General features: G+C 39.0%; 1 protein-coding gene across 5 annotated transcripts in view; it reads left to right on the plus strand.

Annotated features, from left to right (window-relative positions):
- The first annotated feature begins 1,683 nt into the window (after nucleotides 1-1,683).
- The window catches only part of tei (irregular chiasm C-roughest protein teiresias), a 317,350-nt gene continuing 297,804 nt past the window's right edge, over nucleotides 1,684-21,229 (plus strand). For 2 of the 5 annotated variants that reach the window (XM_089080496.1, XM_089080499.1), the window contains exons 1-2: nucleotides 1,685-2,131; nucleotides 4,942-5,485. In XM_089080496.1, the coding sequence (XP_088936622.1) occupies nucleotides 5,389-5,485 (97 nt within the window). In that variant the 5' untranslated portion in view covers nucleotides 1,685-2,131; nucleotides 4,942-5,388. Of the gene's footprint in view, nucleotides 2,132-4,805; nucleotides 5,486-21,229 lie in introns of all 5 variants that reach the window. The other 3 variants (XM_089080500.1, XM_089080497.1, XM_089080498.1) reach the window with 3 other exon arrangements.

Below are 21,229 nucleotides of genomic sequence, written 5' to 3' on the forward strand. Positions count from 1 at the left end.
ACAGAGGTTCTTATTAAACGGCGAACGGAAGACACTCCTGTCACGAACCGTTTTCCAAGCGTTAGTACACAGAATATATATGGGCGAGTATATATGGGCACGTGCGAGTTCACCAGTTCTTTGCGTTTCGCGCCGATTGTCAATCAAAGCAATCTCACCCTTGCGGTTTTAATCGTCGAGAGCGAGTCTGACGCATACTGACGAGCATTTCTAGAACGCCAAAAACGCTGCGCGACATTTGTGTTATGTCAATTCGTGTGTCGATTGCGACATTCGCGTTTAGGCCCTGCGCACAATAGAATAAATACTACATTTTTGGAATAAATATTAAAGGAATAAATATTAAAGAACTATATCTTATACTTGTTTGTGTCCATTGTGCCTTATAGTTAATCTTTAGTCCAAATTTTTATTTCTAAAATTTAATATTTATTCTTGTTCCTGTGGTATATTCCTTCATTATATGTCTTGTCCTCCATTATAAGGTCTTATCATTTAAAATCGTTGCTTATATTGTTACGGCAGCTTTTGTATTTTGATGCGCATCGTTATTCTATTCAAAATGTATTCGATTGAAAGTATGGGTTATCGCATTATGTAATATTTATACATTTACATGCGTTTTTGTGAATAGGGACAATGCCATTGTGCTGATTTTCTTTTGAAATAACGAAAAATCTTCGAAAAATCATTAGATTCAGTCAAACTATTGATGAGATCTATCCACTGCCAATCTACAATATGATAAATAAACGCACGTGTTATAATTGCATGACTTAATATTGATTAGTAGATGAATGTTTTTTATTTTGACAAAATTTTTCTGGTTAGAGAACTTTATATTTTTATAGTACAAAATGCTGGATATATCCGAATACGAGTTGTCTGAACACAAATCTCTTCAAAGTTGTACAGATATGTGTAATTTGTATTAAAAAAGTTATATTATATCTATATCCCATTTAATATTTGATTCGTATTCTTCTTTATTTGCAGCTTTTGCATGGACAATCAATTAATTATTATGTCCTTACTGAAATGGTCGGTATTTTATTGTGAGAAATATTACTTATCGCTATACGCGATGATAAATAACGAGTTGAAATATATAATATCCACTGAATATTGGGAAAAAATATGCACCAAAAGTTGCATTTATATTACACAAATATATCAGGGAATTTTAATAACGCAGATGAGAAGAAATTTGGAAAATAATTGAAAACGAACGAAACTAAATGAAAACGAAAATAAATATGATGCATGTTTTAAATAGGTATTAAAAACGTGCCACAATTTAATTTATTACTTATATGTTTACAAATCGAATTTTTCTGAATTCGAAGTTCAAACCGTGGCCTCGCGCGAGTTCGGGGATGCCAGAGTATCCCGATAATAATATCGTAAGCATCCCCTGATCCGGACACGTCCGTGATTCGCGCGGTCTCGACTCGACAGTGGTGGAATACACACGACACAGAGATCGCGTAGGAGCACCTAGGGTGGCGTCGTCCTCCTCGAAGCGACGGCGTCGGAGGGAGCGACGGGGGAGATGGCAAGGGCGATGGGCGAAAGGTGGGGCGCGGGTGACGCGCGGTATTCAAGGCAGTGGTGGGGTCGGCGCAGCAGGGGAAACAGAGCACGCGGGTTGCCGAGTGAGCCAAGGCAGGGATAACGGCTACCACGCCAGTAGGGGTGGCGGTGGGTCCCTCGAAAGTCCGACAGAGTGCTTCTCTCTCTCCACTCTCAGTCCCGAGAGCGGAGCCAGAGAGGCGGGAGAGCACGACGCGCATTCGAAGCTCGCTCATCGTTCCGCACCTCGTATACCGCACGATAAGTGCGGATACCGTCGCGTTCCGTCGCGTTTTTCATCGCGGTCGTCTTCTCGCGCGTTCGCCTTGCGTGACATCGCGAGCGAGCAAACGTCGTCCGTTGCGGCGCGAGCAAAGGCGAGAGGCCGGGGTGTTGTGGAATCTGCACGAATCTGCGCTTCTCTCAGGGATTTGCTCGGATACCAGTGCGCGGGATGACGCTCGCCCTTCCCGCAGTGCTGTGAGAAGGGCGGACCGATCTCGCGAAAGCAGTGTCGAAGGGATTGCCGTTATCTGGGAGCATCGCTCACGTTATCTCGGTACGAGAGGGGATGATGTGGACGGTCTTGGAGCAATTGTCTCTGCGTGTGTGGGTAGAACGAAGGACCTCGTGGGGTGGGCCACGCGAAACGATTTTCGGGAAGGGTCGGAGAGAATTTCTCAATTTTTTTTTCCCGTTTCTGCGGACGTGTTGCGATTGACGTTTGACAAAGATATTAAAAAGAGAGCTCGTCGTCGATCGACTTCGTGCTCTGCATTGTAGCGATATTCCGAACCGCGAATCCTCGAAGGCTTCCGTGTTAGGCTTCTCGTTTGGAAAGGACGGGCGCGCGATGCTCTCGTTGAGAAATACGAGAATCGCACTCTCGTTCTCTCACGCGAGATCGATCGTCACGTGCTCTAGACGGCTGCCGGAATTCGCGTGCCGATCGCGGAGACCCGTCACGTGCCTCTCGACCGCGAAAGAGGGTGGGTCGAGCCTCGTCGGTTCTCGATTATCTTCGCTGCCTCGCGGATGCACTTCGATTTTTGTGTGACGCTCGTTTCGAATTTTGTTTCGGTCTTTTTTTTTTTTTAATCTACCTCCAACATGCGCTTTAACGCGCGCTTTCGAAATACGATGACCAGCCTGCCGATGATGCTCGACGCATCTCCGCACCGCTGCGCTACAACACGGATTACGTTTCATCCTCCTCTATCCGACCTTGCTCTTCCCTTTTCCTCCCCCTGGAAAAAGAGTGCATGCGAGTTCGTGATTTGACATGAATAGGATTTACAAGAGCAGAGTGGTAGTTCGCTGCCCGTGACGTATAGCTCGTCCTTAAAATAAACATCGATGATAGATGTTGTCGCGATATCTTTTTCGCCCTTTTTTTTTCCGAACGTGTGATTTTGGCCCTCGGCTTTGCAGGAAGAGAACCGGGGGGAGAGGGAGGCGCGCGATGGGGCGATGTGAAGCCCTCGCGTCAGGCGGCTACAGGGAACAGTCATAGCGTACGAACAACACGCGAGTAGACGAGCGATTCAAGGGTTCGTCGGGACAAAGCGGCCGCGCGCTATGCATATGCACGAGGAACTTTGTGTACCCGGTTTGCGGGGGCCGGTGATTACAGGTGGGAATAAACCGATACCGGAGGTTGCCGCCTAAATACGCGCCGTGACCCACTTTCCATAAGTTTCGGACATCCGCCTCCGCCGTACTGACGGCGAGACCCTATGTACTTACGTAGTCTCCCTCCGTCCCGTAATACGAAATATCAACATTTGCACATCGGGACGTGCGCGCGCGTGCGCGCGCGCAAAGGCGATACGACGAAAGTTACGAGGAGTTAATTTTACGGACGGCACAAATGGAAATATACCCTGTGAAACTTTCGGAGCGAATAACGCGCGTTTCGCCGTTTGTTGTTTCAGAATATAGGTTTTGAAAACGAAGTGGAAAATCGCCGGTCCGTGAAAAGCGTCGTTTCTCGCGAGACTGCCGCGCGCGTTCGGCAAAAAATAAAAAAATATACTCGATAAGATCCATAATCGTGATCGCGCGAGATGGTTTCTCAGTTATCTTGAAAAATAATATCGTGATCTCTTTCTCTCGATTGCCGCTTCGCTCACGGGTCTCCCGCATTTACTCGGACGTCCCGATATTATGTCGTTCGTACATTACCGCGAATATCAAGAACGATAATTTATGGACGACTTTTTTAATATTCGAGGCACGCGGAACGGTATCGGTGTATCAAACCCACAAGTACGACCGACCTGCCGGAACGATCAATTTAAAAGGCCATCCGTTTGCGCGAAGATGATTTATGCCCCGATTCGATGCGAATAACGCGTACTCGAATCGCTCGCTCGCACGCTCGTCGTTCGCGATTCGACAGCCGGCGGTACGGAATTATCCGAGATACTTCAATTAATCGCGTAAATCATCACTCGACTCGAAAACGAAACGATGAATGATTCGCGTTGCGATACGATTTTCTACAAAATTGCGCGTCGAACGAAAGCGGAGACGTCCCCGTAAATTAGCGCGGATCGCGATTCGGATGATTTCAGACAGGGACGCTGCGAAATCCTATTAAAGATTGCAGCTTGATCAACCGTCGCGATATGTTGCGAAACACAATGACAATTACAGAGTATTACATATACATGCATTTGCCGCGGATTTAGACACTCGTTATACGCATGCATGCATTACAATTGGCGTAAATGACGCGTTCACTCCAATAAAGCAAATAATCTATAATAAACATTCCCGGTGTCGTTCTTACTGCAAATATGGACAAAAGTTGCAAACGCGACAAGTATGATTGACGGTACAAATTGTAACTTTTTTTTTTTAAAGCTCGCTAAAATAAATATCAAAGCAAAGCAAATATCGGAAATATTTTCTCCTAACGTAACTAACTTGTAATTCACACGTATTGAACACTGAGCGCCTGAGCGCGGGGCATTCTCTTCGATAATATAGGAGCGCGGATGCGAATTAACAGGAATTAAAATCTAGCTCAGCAACACACGTTAAACGAAAAACGATCGACGCGAGCTCTTTCTTCGCCGAGCGGAATTCACCCGGTGATTTGAGTCGCGTCGCTTACAACGACGCTTCAGTGCTCAAGTTTAACGAGTCTCTTACGTCAACATTACGCTCGGGGGAATTCGACCAGGTTCTTCTAAAATCCGATAATCGGTCTGTGCATTCGGCGGTAGTGAATCAAGCCGGTTCCACGAGAGAAACGTACCATTGTCACGATTTCTTCTTCGCGGGAGATTTGTAGCGATCGCGTTAGGAAGTGTTCGGGTCGTCGATTTTCTAACGCGACGCTCCCTCGCGGATCAATTGCAGATTCCTCGGTGCGTCCTGTGTGTCGGATTGTTGATTCTCGGTCCGATCTGTGAAGTGTCCGATCCGAAAGCCGTCGACGGACGGGGAGAAGAGGCGAGGTGGTGGCACGAAGAGAGAGATGCGCGACGCGGACGAGAGGTCGGCGTCCGGTTTTGTCGCGGCGGAACCGCAGCTTCCTCGCGCGGCGGTGCGTCGTCGATGCTGAATCGCGCGCTTGGCACGTACGTGGCGGCGGCGGCGGTGGTGGTGGTTGTGGTGTTCGAGCGGACTCTTTCGCGCGGATGACAGCTGGACGTTTTCGCCGCGAGGGTGACAGTGAGATCCTCGAGCTCAGTTGAGCTGGGAAGAGACGAGTCTCTCGCAACGCCGAGAGTTCGAGACACGCCGTCGGTGATATCCGGCGAGGATTACTGCGCGAATCGGGTAGTGATCGGTAGTGATGCCGTGATGGGCTGCAGCTCGAGATCGTTCTTTCTGACCACGCTCCTCCTCGCGGCTGGATTACTGTCGATCGCGTTGTTCGCCGAGATAACTGGCGCGACACGTAAGTTTTTTCCCTTCATGCTTGAAAATAATTTCACGGATAAATTTGGTTCGTTATGCAAATTTATTCACGGAACGATTTGATTGTGGTCTTGGAATTTGAATTTTATTTTTAAAAATCTTTCTCAGCGTTAAAGAAACAAATATTTCTCTCTATCAAAAGTATTTGTAGATCTATGAATATTGTTGACGATATTAATTTGAAAGATGACAGCATCTGCGATGGAAAATTAAATTTGGAAAATTTTGGGATAAATATATTAAATTTATTTTCTATTCTCAAATGTTTGGCGTATTATTTTGAAAATTCATGATTTGAAAAATCAACATATTTGACTTACATTCGCGAATTTTACGGTTAACTAATTGATTATACATGATTATGATTTAATTGCATGTTAATACAATTTAGTCGTGAAGAATGCAGAAATGCAAATAATGCGAATATTCGAATTCACATTTACGTTCTCTTATGAAAATTTTTATTAGGTCATGCAATAGAGTGGGAGCAAAATTGTAATTTATGAGAGATTGCATAATTTAATTGCAATTTCGATGTAGGAAATTTTAATGATAGTATTGCTTTTATGTGCTATAAATGAAGGCACGCGTTAACTTCGCTTTTCATCCGTTATTGCATTTTCTGCCTTTGTGAAACTATCGATATTATCATGCTAAGGGCAAGATGATCATATAATGAACGATAAATGCATAATTTGACTGTAGTGTCGACATGAAAGATTTTAATTATGCAGTAATATATAAATGCACATATCAGAGATTTATAACTGAATTAATCTAAAAAATTTTACAGCTGCTTATTCAACGATCCGAAACTTTATGAAACATGATAAAAATCTCAATTTATGAATAAAATTCTTTTTTAATGTTTATCATTTAATGCTACATTTGGTGAAAGAATCGAAATTGTAATATAAAATATGAAATAAAATAAAAGAATTATAAATATAAAAATATAAAGTATGGTTTCTTTTAATATACCCAATATTTCTAATAAGCAATTCATACAAATCGGAAAATAATGATAAGTTAAAGATAAAGTGTAATAGAATTATAAAATTATGAACTGAAACATATAGATATAAGTTAAAACTAAGCACAATAATCAGCAACTACTTACATTGATTTTTTTATAGAAATTTTTATAAAAGGATTTTTGGAAACAAAGAATTTTACATCTGAAAGATTGACATTTCCACGTATATACGGTAAGTTTTGGAAAAGGAAAATGAAAATTAAAATCTGGTTTAAAACGACGCACCCGAAATTTTATAGGAGATTACGCGAGAATAATATAAATTTTCTCCTTCGTATCTTTTTTTTTGTCCACGCTCTTTCCTCTCGAAATGCAATCGCGTAATTGCGGGCGATTAGCATTCCGCGCGAGGAGATCGCGGAGATTCCGTCGCATCCGGCCGAGGAAGCCTCTCATTAGACCGCGCACCGGAACTCGATGGGTCTAATTATTTTCCGAGTGCCTGCGAACTCGGAGAGATTCGCGTTTCAGGGGTGATTCGAATCGGGGTCACGCGCATGCATCGATATCCCTTTCTCGGCTCTCTCTTTGTCTCACCCGCCGTCGATCCACATATCCGTTTCCCTTGCACGCCCTTAATGTCGCGCTCGCGCATGTATCGACACGCGTGTACAGTCGCAAACTGTTTCTCCGGCAAGCAGCCATTCCTAAAATAGATACGCGTGAACATATTTTGCGAATCGCGCGTGGAAGTTGCTCGAGATAGTGAGTCGTGTAAGAAGAAATATGGACCCGTATCTATAACTCGAAAGTAGGAAGGAACATTTACGTTTTATGAGTCGCGCGCGAAAATGTTTATAGCTTTCGTATACATAAACTTATTTTGGTTTTCTTATACGACATCGAAAAAAAAAGTGCTTTTTATGTTGCTGTATATATCAATGAAAAATATAATATTTCGTATTGAAAGAAATGATTAAATGTGTTTATTGCAGATTTATCTATTTTTTTTTTTTGCATTTGTTAGAAAGTACGATGACACAATTATACAGAGATTTGGATAAATTCAACAAATATTTAATCAGAATATCAATACGGTAGAGTAACACTGTTATACAAATTTTGTCGAATTAAATCCGGCTGCCGTTTTCACAATTGCGTCGCTGAGTTTTTAAAAACGATAAAAATTGTTAAAAAAGCACAGAATGAAAACATAGAAATATCGCGTACGATGATGAAATGGCCTGTTTAGTCAAGAGCATACGCGGACGTGAAAAGGCAGGGACAATATAACGGAGGGGAGAGGGGAATATAATCTCCCCTTCCCTGCTGTGTCGTACTGGATTCAAGGGTTGTGCCCTCGGTGGGTCACGACGGCGGGCGAGGGAGCGCGGGGCACGAAACAAGAGGGATGAGGGAGGGATGACGATGGCTTCTCGCTCAAAGGATGCTGAAGCGAATGGGATGCGGACGTCGTTGTCACGACCAGGCGTGAGGTCGCTGATATTCCCTTGTCTTTTATTAAGGAGGGCTTCCTTTCTACGTTTGCGCCGTTCGTTCTTCCTTTCACGCCCTTGTCGCTCTGTTTAGCGGTCGCTGCCGATGTTCTTTTCTACGCTCTTCTCTCTGTCCGTTTCTCGTTGTACCAACACCGCCGCAATGCACCCTTGCGAATAATGCTATAATTATTTCCCTGCCTTTCTTTTTCTCTGTTTTTTTTTTGTGCCATTTTTTTCTGTCTCTTTCTCTTCCGTACACATGCACACGTAGATATACTCTCTTTCTCTCTTTCTGTCTAGGTTCATCTTTATACTCTCCGCGGACGATTCTTTGCAGTGCTCTGTCCGTCCCGCCATATGTTGCTGGTTTTTTTCTGATGGTCATTAACGCAGCGAACCGTGCGATGAATGTTTAATTTCGACTTTCTTGCGGTCCGCGAGAAATTGGTAGATTGCCCTTATCACAGTATACTCATTTGCATTCCTAATTCGAATTCTGAAGGTTTTTTTGGAGTTTAACGATGAATTAAAGAACTATACTAACGATTATATATTTCTATGCGTAATGTATGATAAATACAAAATATAATTAACTAAAATTAATGTTATAAATATTATAGATCAATCAGGTTAAAATAAAGTAATATTGCGCTTTATTTGATACAATTGATAAATAATATATCAATTTAATATTTAATATCCATCAAAGATATAGAATAACTTTTTCAAAGTTATTCGACCTCAATCGATGAGTATTTGATGATCAGAGATTGTACCCTATGGATATTATACTATGTTGTACTATATGAATATTAATTTTGATTTCTTCACGATAAGGCTGGATATGATACTGTACCTACGGCAATGCTTGAAAAATACCATTTACTTGATATCGTTCCATATATGATGCAAGAACTTTTGGAAGATATCCGCGAATGACCTCGTTTCCTTCCATTTGCTCTTTCGGTTCTTTCGAAGAAAACTTCTTTGCTCTTTTTCCCGACCGAGCGACCTCGTCATCTCGAATTTTTCACGTTTATTCTGGATCTTCCTCTTTGAGATACTATATAATTATATTTGTCCTGGTATAACACAGTGTTTTTTCCCTATCATTATGCAAAGTATTACGTATTTCAATAAGACGCGTTTGATTTTACGGGGGAATACCGGCGCATAGAGGCTTCATTTTGATCAAAAGTGCCGCTTTAACAGTCGGCGTCCCAACGCCACCTTTGAATGTACCATTTACTTTTCCTATGTCGCGATATTGGCTTTGTGAAAATGCACCCGACCGTTATAGATGTATCTTAAACGTTACGCGCGTTTCGTTCTTCATCCGTCTCGCTTTGTAGTTAACTATCTTGAGATCACTGCTTTGTTCGATATTTTTTTATTATTTCACATTTCTCATTGCTAACGTGGCACAAATAAATGCCGTTAATGGCGTAATGACATAATCATTTCTTAAAATGATCATAAAAATACCTCTACCTCGTCCCCTCGTACTGCATTTTTTATTATTACTCGCTCATTCATTTACGATACGATCTCTTTACGTAACGTCATTTTTATAGTCCTTATCTGCTTTCGCGGTCTCGCTTGCTATGTCTCTCCCTGTATTCTTTTGAGAAAGCACCTTACATCCCGGTTTGCACCGTCTCATTTTCTTTATTATGTTCTCCATTTCTCTTCCTTTCTGCTTTTTACAGCAATGTTTCCTCTCGCGTTTTTCTCGTTCCGAGCCTATAAACTATATTCGTGTTTTTCGATGACTCCTGCATCCTTTGTAGATATCCGTTAGTGCCATGTATGTCGAGATTTTTCAAGATGCGACATGGATTTGCAGGTAGTATCTTCGACCGTCTCACTTTCTAGGTCACTCTTCCCCATCCCTTATAAACGCCGCAATAAAAGTTTGCAACTTCTTCGTAACGCGGGCACACCTGCGGTCTCCTTTCTCTCTTCGTGTGTTCTTTTTCTCACTCTCGTCCCATATCCAGCGAGATTGATAACGCGTCTTTTTACAGTTCGGATCGTCCAGGATTTTTTGCCGTTGGCGCTTTCTGTCTCGCAAAAAGAGCCGGTCCCATCATCAGCAACGCCGCGGAAATCCGTGTAAATGCGTCGTCGATAATCTAAATGGTTCGAAGAAATCTCTCTCTTCTCTTCGGCATCTCCACACGCCTCCACGAAGAATGCCAATGGGGGAAAAAATTGAGAGAGCGCGCTGGCTACATGGCAGACGAATGCGAAAATCGATTTTACGACAGACGTGGCGCGCCCGACTTTCACGCCGCGTGCAAATAAACGCTCGTTACTCGCGACAGATTTTTCCCGTTTCATGCTTTAACGAGTGACTTATAGGCGGTAAACAATACCTTGCACTCACGTTTGCAGTAACGTCACGCCATTCCCCCGGATCCCGATGTAACAGCGAAATAAGAAAATATTATCTCTCGACGGCACCTCGTGCAGTTCGCAGTCGTGATAAAAGCGACACGCGAATTTAAAAAGTCGATCTCTCGCGAATATTCGCCGTATATTTGATTTCGAGAAATATATAGATATCGCGCGCACGACGATACGATCGACTATTAAAACGGATCCGCATCGGCGGTGCCCCGTTTCAAGAATCCAGTCGTTTCGGTTGGAGGAATCGTAATGTCGATACGTTACTCTGTCCATTGATGAAAAAAAAAAAAAAGAAAAAAAAAATCACGTCACGTATGCAACGTCAACAATGTGCTGTAAAATATTACGGGATCTCATAAACTCTTCCGCGGTTCTCCGTCCGCGCACGGTTTATCAACTCGATTCGTGATGCGCGCGCGGAGGGCGAACGCGGGGTTTTATCGTCGCTGCACGACAGATGTGGAATTGATCGAATTGCGAATTTTTTTTCACGAGCGCTCGCCGATCGCGATTACAAAATCATTGACCGCGCGCCACTCTAACGCAACGTAACGCGCAACGCGGCGTGGCGGCGGCCGGCGCGGCGGTCGGCTCGATGCCGATGCGCCTGGTTTCGTTTTATTGGCATTGCTCATTCCGGCGTGAACGGGCGATATTACGCATTAGAGATTACGCCTGTGAGCCGGGCTCGGCTCGCTGTCGGATCGCGTTCGTTTTCGCGAAACCATCGAACCGGGAGCAATCGATACGCGGCTCCGTGAAATTATGAGCCTCATCGCGCCGACGTTTTATCATCTCGAGGATTTATATTTCGAAAAATATCCCTCCCCTTCGCATCGCATCGCATTGCGTAACTATGATGAATATCTTTTTTTTGCCGCGCGGCACGCATGAATTGAGATAAATGCATTGTATTGTATATAAATATTGTATTGTATATATAAATGTATCGAACACTCTCGATATATGTTAGATTTAGCAAAAATTAAATGAATATCGAAACTTGAAAATGATGAATACCTTCTCACGCAATCAGTTCAATGTATGCTTTTGCTATTCTATTTAAATTTTAAACGTAAAATTAAATACGTTAATACGTACTTTTTGCAATAAGCAAAAAGTAGTAGTAGTAGTAGTAATATTTATCGATTCTCCTCAAGGATACAATTAATATCGCAAAGAATAAGGTCTGATTAATAAAAAATAATAATAAAAATAATAAAAATATAATAAATATCAATGCATCGATAAATAAAGAGATATATTAAAAACGCTTTTGCATTTGGTTGCTACAGTTGGAAACCCTCGTTAGAGTTTCCAGTGTGCGTAATCAAGGACAGTCAGTAAGTTTGTAGTTGCAGTTGCGGTTCGAGGACTGCTCTAAGTTTGACGGCGCTGTTTGAGACAATTAGCGTCTTTGACGTTAACGACATTAATAATTAATAATCGATATTTGGAAATTTAGTAACTCCGTGCTGCGGCTTCTCTTCGTAACATCGATAATCGTATTCACGGTTGAGTTGAAATACAATGTGCTCGTCGATTCATATCTGCGAATATATTAATTGCATGCTTTTGATAAGAGGGCAAACAACAGTGTTATTGGAATATTAACACATCACCGGGAGCGTAAGTTATTGTATGACCGTAGTATTCCCAATTGTCCGGCGTGACTGTTTATAAAACCTGGGATTGTTACAATTGAATATAAATGTTGTCAAATAAAAATAATTTTATTGAAAAAAATGTGATATCTGAAAATTATTGATATGAAAGGCTTAAAATGATTTTCCAATGATATTAAAACAGTCTTTATTTATTTTATTCTCGAATTCTGTCATCTTAATTATATAATAAAATTGATTTTTGTGAAATTATCGAAATTTGTGAAATTATATTTTGTGAAATTATATATTATTATTATATATATTAATTATTATATTAATTTTTATTTTTATTGTATAATTGCGGTAACATTTTTATTATTATTTGTTATATATTATTATTTTTGTATCATTTTATACGAGGGAAATATCTCTATATTACGTCTCTAATATATGGGAATAGAACGATGACTACGCTCGTTACTAGTCTCTGTGGAACAGTTGAAATGTGAATATAACGTTTGATGATCGGCACTGTCACCGTCAAGTCGCATCGCAGTACAGTTGAATGAAGCGCAAAACAGCTCATCCTCGATCTGCGTCATCGCTTTTAAACAATCGACATCTTTGATATCCGCGGCTTCATTAATAATCCATGATAGACATTCAAACTCCAAACACTATTCATCACTATTGTAATACGGCCCTCATTATGTATTTGATGTTCGCTGAGTGAATTTTCGTTTATTTTAACACATCTCTCATATTTTGTCACATAATAACTATGGGAAATTGTTTTCATCGATTTAAATTAATTACTCTGCCACCGATGCTAGTACTTGTTTTATCAAACATTGATGAATAAATTGAGGACGGTTGCATTCTGTTTTGCTAAGCGTCTAAATATTTTTGATTGTCTTACACTCAACCAAAAAAATGTTTCGTTAAAATTCTAAATGTTACAATTAAAATGTGTCGATGTTTTTTTTTGTACTTGCTAGAAAATTGTTTGTCATATATATAAAACTTATAGCAATAATATATATATATATATATATATATATATATATATATATAAAACATATATAAAAACATATATAAAAAACATATATATATAAAACTTATAGCAATAACATCTAATAATATATTAGAGCAAGAAAATTTAGGTTATAAATAAATCATACACTCCTTTTTATAAGGATATGGTTGGCTATTATCTGATTGAGCGTCAGAGAAAAACTTTCTTGCTAAATTTAACAAATTATTTATATATAAATTCTGTCTCTATTATCTATATTGATTAAATACAATGATATCGCAGTGCACTAATGATTTATTTTAATTAATGTTTCATATCTAGATAATTTCCGCCATGACTGCAAGAGCATTTTTTTAAGCATAAATTAGAAAAATAATTGTGCAAATGTAATAATGTTAAATGTTATGACAGCATTCTACATCTTTAGTACTTATCATGTACTTATCATGTTGCGTTTAAGACACAGCTCGTATAGGCACAGCTTTGCATAGGCGTATTATACAGAAATACTAAGGTGATACGTCTAATAACAAAATTTAACAATTAGAACATAATTATTTTATAATATATTAGATGTTTTTCGAGAAATAAGGCTGACAGATAAGTACGCGGCCTTGATGTTTTTGTTTCGCAGTTCATCGTGCGTTCGCATAGTGAAATTCAGATGATAGCGGCGAGAGTAATTTGCGTGTCATAATATTATTCTTCGAATATAATCGCGTTAAATATTAGAAGCTACCAAGCGGCATCGTATCTTATAATTATTAGCAATTAAGAATTCATAAACCTGTTAAAAAATGATAATATCAATAGGTTTGCGAATTATTAATTCTGATTAAAGTAAATTTCTTCAAATTCAAATTTAAGGGTCAATAATAATGTTTTTATCTCGAAATTACATTTCAACTGGCTTTGTGAAATTACATCTTAAAAAATTGAAAGCGTTAATTAGGATTCATATTTAAGCAAGACGCTAATTACTGTTTATAATATCATGAAATAAGTAGTAACTCTCATTCTTTATTGTTTCTATTCTTATTTCAGATGAATAATTTGTGGAAGATATCATTGATTATTCGATAAGTAGTCGTTAACTTCATCGACTCAATACAAATAATATTTAAATGTATATTAATCTAAATGCTAATTTTAATTTGAGCTACTAATAGCGAATTTTAATTATTACATATGAATTATTTAATTTTCTGAAAGAATAATTTAAATAATTTGATATTAATTGCTTTATTTAAAAGAATAATTAAAATATCATTTGGTGACAAAGATTTTATTTTGGTTCTGATCGAGAAACTTTACTATGTCAAGACTGATCTTAGCCGAGTTTTTTTTTATTAAAAAGGTGACTATAGGACCTATATAAATATAGGTCTCAATGAGTTAGCGAGCAGTCTGTCAGTAGTTTTATTGCATTTGTCTCCATGATTCGTAAGAAAGTCCCAAATAGCGATTTTACTTTTTCTTCTTTAGTCCGCTATCTTTCCAACATTTGGGCGTCAGGGTGTCAGCGATTGCGGCAATGTCATGCTTGCGCTCTGCACTGATAAACGGGACGTTACTTGCGCGTGCTGCAGAAAAGTGCTTTCAGACAGCTGAGGAGATTTACGAGTACGATAGGCGCTTCGAAACGCTGAGCTGATAAAAAGTCCGTCACTGAAAATTCGTGAATTTTCGACCAACTTATGAAAAACGAGTTTTTCCTTGTCAGAAGGGCTGAATGAGATTGAGTGAGACAATAAAATGAATTAACACTCGAGTATAAGTATTTGAAATGAATATCAACATGTGCAATAAATATTAATTTGGAGAGACTAAAAATATGAACAGAAATTATTAATTAAATCTAAAAGAGTATTAGTTTGGTCACTGTGCTCAAAGAATGAGTTTAATATAAGAAAAAAATAAATTATATTCAACACAATTTTAATCAATTGTTATATTTGTTGTTGCATATATCTGACTATTTTTATTCCAATATATTAATTTGTGGTATTAAAGTATGAGGGACATGTTGCACATTATTAGTTAAATATATGTAGAATATAGTATGAAACATGATAAGTCCTCAATATTTATTCGTAATTGGATATTGATATGAATAATTATGATTTATTGCGTAATGTGTTACCTAATCAAAACGATTTTATTATAACATTAATCAGCGGATGAAATGTTATCTGACAAAAACGATTGTGCATTTCATTAATATTTAGCATAATAGTTGCAAAGTTATTTAGTTATTAAATTATTTGATCAATTTAGCTAATATCGAAATAATTATTAATAATTCATAAATTATTAGAAAATTTTGAAAATGGTATTTTCTAAAAAAATTTTTTTACTCATTTAAAATATTAAGCAAAATGTATTTTGCATTATTTATGTACATATTTATGATAAACTTTGTCAAAGATTAATTGCACGTCGCTTGGTTGAACATATTGCCCGATTGAATGTAAAGACGCTTATGTCACAATATAATTCATGTAATTTCACTTATACAGTTTATTGGACATTCAATCGATTCGCATTAGGATTATGTAGTAAATTTTAATTTGTTAAAATGTTTCATAATTATTGGGACATCGATTTCATTATCGTCGTTCACGAAATCTTATTCAATCTCAGGAATTCAGTATTCGTTCCTCTCTTTCTCTTTTTCTTTCCACGGGAAAGACCAACGTCTTCTCCGGAAACGATGGCTGATCTGATCATTTATTTTACGCGCGAGGACTCATTTCTCCTGCATTACGCCAGGCCGCTGGGCAAGATTTATGTATTTTCGAGGATAGAACTGTAGTATCTGCTTTATGACTCGGCAGATGAGCGAAATGGCTTCCCATCCTCGTCGCCGCTCTTCTTCCTCGTCTCCCCTATAGAGTCCTTTCCCGGGGGAGTCCTTTCTGGCAACGACCGCACTGCTGTGCGCGACTAACGCATCGACAACTTTTAATGCTCCCTTTTGATTTGCTATCTCGTCCTCGCCAGTTTCTTCGTCGTTTCTCCACGTACTCCGTACAGTTTATCTGTTCGTTCGCCATCCGGCGAGACGACCGTGCGGTGGAGAAAAATGGGTGGTACATCGGCGTGTCGTTCGGCCCAGGAAAAGGATTCCTCTCTCCTTTCTCTCTTCGTACGGGCAACAATGCCTTTATATACGCCGTGACATACGCGTGGGAAAATCGACGTTCCTCAAGCGACCGTGCGCCCGCACCACCCGTAATTGCATGTGGCGGCATTTTGCATTTCCGCATGGCAAGAAAGAGCGAGCGCGAATACGCGATATATACAATCGTGGGAAATCGACCGAACAGTCGTATACCGATCTCCGGAACAAATGAGCCGTACTCGTCATTTCTGCTGTCACCGAAGAGACGCTGGAAATCTTCCGTCGCCGAAGTTTGCGAACGCTTGAATTTTCCTTTCGCGAATCGCGAAGATTTGACGGTAATGGCAACGCGTTACTATTTATAAGCCCGCTAGAATATTGTTTGTTTTTTTTTATTACACACTACTGTCTGTAGTTTCTTTGTTGTCGCTGAAGTTAAAGTCTTAAGAATGCTCGATAGTATTTGTGCAATATTAACAGCATTTTCACGATTGACAAACAACCCTATTTACATAATCGATAGACTCGAATATAGCTACGTATAGGTATAGCTGAGGAAAGTTATGTCTCTCTTTCGGTATCGTTCAATTGTGCTTTCAATGAAAAGTTTTCACATTCCTTTAAATTATATTGTGTAAAAATAAGTTGCGTTAATAAAAAAGTTGTATTTCCGAGACATTAAGATTTTTAAAATAATTTTAAATATCTAAAAACGAAATTAGCATTTATCTTTTTTTAACATCAATTTTTTTTAACATTTTTTTTTTAATCAATTTTATGCGATGTAGAATTTAGATTGTTATTTTCCGTTATTCTCTTGCGTTACATAAAGCTTTTGATGTTAAAAACAATAAATTCAAGATTGAAAAGATCAGCAGATTTATTTTTTTATTCGACGTTATGTAAAAACTATCTTTGCCTACAATTTTTATGGATAACTCAATTTTCCGGTGTGGAATTTTGTGCAATGATATGATAGTCAGTTCTAATCTTTTCATCCATAATTTCGATGCATACAAGCGTGTGTACATACGTATAAAGCCATTGCGTAAATTCTGCGCTCGTCAGTATGAAAGTTTCAGTGCTCTCTCTCTCTCTCTCTCTCTCTCTCTCTCTCTCTCTCTCTCTCTCTCTCGGCGCACTTTTCATTCTGAAATTTTCATGAAGGCGCATTGATCCGCAAACGATTCATCGGATGTGTCGACATACGTTTCATATGTCGTGGCGAATTTTACGTACATTTGTACGAGATAAACGTTTGCAAGTCGTCAGCATATTGTTCCCGTCGGTTTGCTGAAAGCACCGATTATTGGAAGAGTTATAACAATTGTTCGACAATGTTATCGTTTTCGATTGCCTTTTGACCCATCGTTCGTCGCAGCTGTACTCGCGGTAATATTCGCAGAGCGAGCAAAATGTATGGAGACTACACAAACTACACAATTAACGTAGTTAATGCGAATACTTACTGTAAATAGTCGACACTTTCTCCACGAGTTATGCGAGTTGCCATATCGATATTTTGGCCAATATTACACATTAATGTTCGAGATATTGGCGCATACGTAAGTGTAATTTATGTGCAGTAATGTTTGCGGTGGCACAGATAATTCGATCCCAAGTGAATTAATAGTAAAACGTAATTTTATACATTTGGATATATATATGGATGTCATATATGCGCATATTAGATAAATATTGTTTCTAGATTGAAAAGAATGATTTCTTGAAAACAATTTTTATACACAATAATTTTGCATTTTTCTCTATTATTTTTACAAAGCTTTTATAATATATAGAGAAAAGCAGATAATGACATGATCTTTTATATTAAGAGGAAAAAATAAATGACAGAACATTGAATGCAATTCTCATTCTTTTCTGCCTAGAGCTTTTGCACATTTCATACGAGCAGTCTCGCCAATCTGCGCAGCGTCGAGTATAGGGGCATTATCTCTCTATAATAATGGCGAGTGCACGAATCGATGGAGAGACAAAAGCAGACAGTCGGTGGGTGGTAAAGGGTGTAAAAGCGAGAGGAAGAGCAGAAGAGGCGAAAGTGAGAGAAAGAAAGACGAAGGAAGCAAGAGATAGAACCGGACGCAAGCTGGGCGCGTTGCATTATCGTTATATTTACGCTCGGACAAGTCTGTTCAATCGTTATGGATAAGCTACACGGTAGAAACGAACAAGCAGACCTCCCATGTTATTGCTTCCACGAGATGGGTGTTCTCGCCTGCTTTCTGCCCGTTAAAGCGCAACGCTGCGAGCTTTTAACTGAAAGATAATTGTGCATAATGTCGAAGCTCAATTAGTATAATTAAAAATTTCAAATTACTATTTTTCTCTATTAATTATTTTATTTATCCTCTCTTTCTCTTTCTCTCTACATTTTTTGATAATAACAATACAATTTTAATTAATAAATTCAAAGTCTTATCGAATGCCATTATTATTCATCGTTTGCTCTTAACAAACAGAATTGGTGAGATCGTCCCAAAATTTTGCAGCGCTTAGCAATCTCTCGACATGAACACACATTCGTCACGTCTGTACCTACGTCAGCCTGTGTGTGTCCTCTCCGATCGCGCTCAATATTACTTTTCGCTCGTCCTGTCTGGGAAAATTTCTATCCGCGCGCGCCAAGCGCGGATTCGCGAGCGAGCACTTTGCCGCGCCATGCATGTAAAACGCCCCTTCATTGTAAAGTATTTCGGCAGTAGTGTTTTGTCGGGAAATCGAATCAGCACGGACCGGCGCCGTTCCATCGCCGCCGGTTGTGATTTAACGCGTATCCCACGCCGGTGGAACGCGCTTACAGCGCCGGGAGAACGCTTCATTGTCGATTGTGTGTCGTGCTGAAATCGAGCCCCGGGATCTACTCCGGTTCTCTGAATATCGCTCGGCGGCGGCGGCGGCGGAGGCGGAGGCGGCGGAGGCGGCGGCGATACTCGAAACGACGCATCTCGATACGCCCGAGTATTTGACTGATACAATTGAAACATCAAACATACAGAACTGATTGATCTCCCTCCCTTCGTGCAGCGTAAAAGAGAATGCCCGGTGGAAGTGTCAGCCGTTTAGTCGTGCGCGCGGAATCGCGTTTGCGTCATATGAACGAATATCCCAGCGCAATAGAATATGGTTGTTCACCGCCCACGGGTATAGTGGCGTATTTTCATGTGTGTTTCCGTTTCTTCTTTTTCTTTTTTCTTTTTTGTTTTTTCTTTTTTTAGCCGATTATTTTACGCGCATGATTTTCACGAATATGAAAGGTGATCTTTTTAATAAAGGGGATAGTTAGTTTAACACATTTGAAATTAGCCATCTAAGATTTTTTTCTTTCTCCTTTTTCCTCTCTCTTTCTTTCTTGTTACAAAAATAATGTTTTATTTTACTTTGCATTACTTTGTATCATATATATATATATATTGATATAATTTAAAAATATACACTTTTAAATTTAATAATATTTTTTTTTCAAAAGTATTTTGAATGCTGTTTTTTAATAAACCTTTTAATAAACTTTTAATAAACTTTTTAATTCGAAATAATTAGATTCAGATTAAGATTTGCATTTAGATTTTATGCACATTCATGATTCGATACTGTAATATTTGTAATAGAAAGTTTCAGCTGAAAAAACATTTTAATTTTAATCTTAAAAGTAATTTGAATAAATACTTTTTTTTTTAAATTTGAGTTAATATGCGATGTCACAACAGTAAAATATTCTCGCAAACAAATATTATTAACGATATGCGTCGTATAACGAGTACGTCGTACATATCCATGCTTTCATCAAATTAATGTGCTTTTAAAATATGTATAATATGCATAATATTAGCATTGATAATAATATATTTTATTTCCATTTGTTCTATGTAATTCTTGTAACATTCCAGTGAATGATATCATTCACATACCAAGAGACTTCTCCCTCGTCGAGTTGTTTCGAGTGTTCTATTATATTCCCATTCGATGAATCGACTACACGCGCGCCATGTGTCTCCCACGGCGTCTCCCATACATAGGGGTTATTGCACGATGCACGACGGACAAAAATATACGGAGTCGCGAAAGCTGATTTACGTTCTGTATTTAGAACAAAAGCATGCAGCATATATTGCACATACTCGAGGAATACTCGTAATATTTATCTACGGCTCATAATATTTATGATAATTCTTATTCTTATTCAGCAAAACATCGAACGTATAATAATTTACACGAGGAATTAATATGGAAAGAAAATAAAAGTAACAAAAATACAGTTTTATAATCGCTGCTGCTTGTTTTTATCTGTGGAAATTTCGCGATCAGTTTAAAGTTCAGTTTGATCTCATAACATCGTACATATAAATATGCGCTAATTTGCTCTTATATTCTTTTAAGCTTTAATATAAGCCACGCATACATATTTGAAACTTCAGTTTTACGTAGTTAAAGCAAAATCTGTTAAAAAGTAGCGAAATAGAAAAGTAGAGAAATAGAATTTTTATGCTCGAGAGAATATTGTTGGGAATATTGTTTAATATTCGAAATGAGATAATCAATGACTTCTATCTTTGAATAGAATAGGGAAATAAATGTTGTGAGAAACGGATGTATACACACACACACACACACACACACACACACACACACACACACACACACACACACACACACACACACATCACAGATTCATAGCCAGACATAGAAAGAAGATTTATGAAGCGTGGATCAGGTGGATCCACAATCGAGATAGACTTCTTTCATCCGCAAGTACGTTTAATGGACCGTTTCCGGTATTGACTTTAATTATGGACCCCCGAAAAGGAGCGATGCGCCTTGAACGCTGCGGGCTATTAAGCCTTAATGGCAACGCAAGGGAGGATACAATGAGACATTAAAAATAATTGGCCGCTAGTCTCTCGACTGTCTTCGCTTGCCACGCTGCGCGCGCCGCGCGGCCGCGATACACGCAGCTCGATGTAGATGAGAAGCGAAGTGAAAAAAAGTTAATTGCACGTCAGTATAAATAACGCTCGTTTCAGATGTGCCGCTTCACCGTTGTAAATTTCATCA

Source organism: Pogonomyrmex barbatus, unplaced genomic scaffold (assembly GCF_055798465.1).
Source record: "Pogonomyrmex barbatus isolate J1 unplaced genomic scaffold, ASM5579846v1 scaffold3, whole genome shotgun sequence".
NCBI lineage: Eukaryota > Metazoa > Arthropoda > Insecta > Hymenoptera > Formicidae > Pogonomyrmex > Pogonomyrmex barbatus.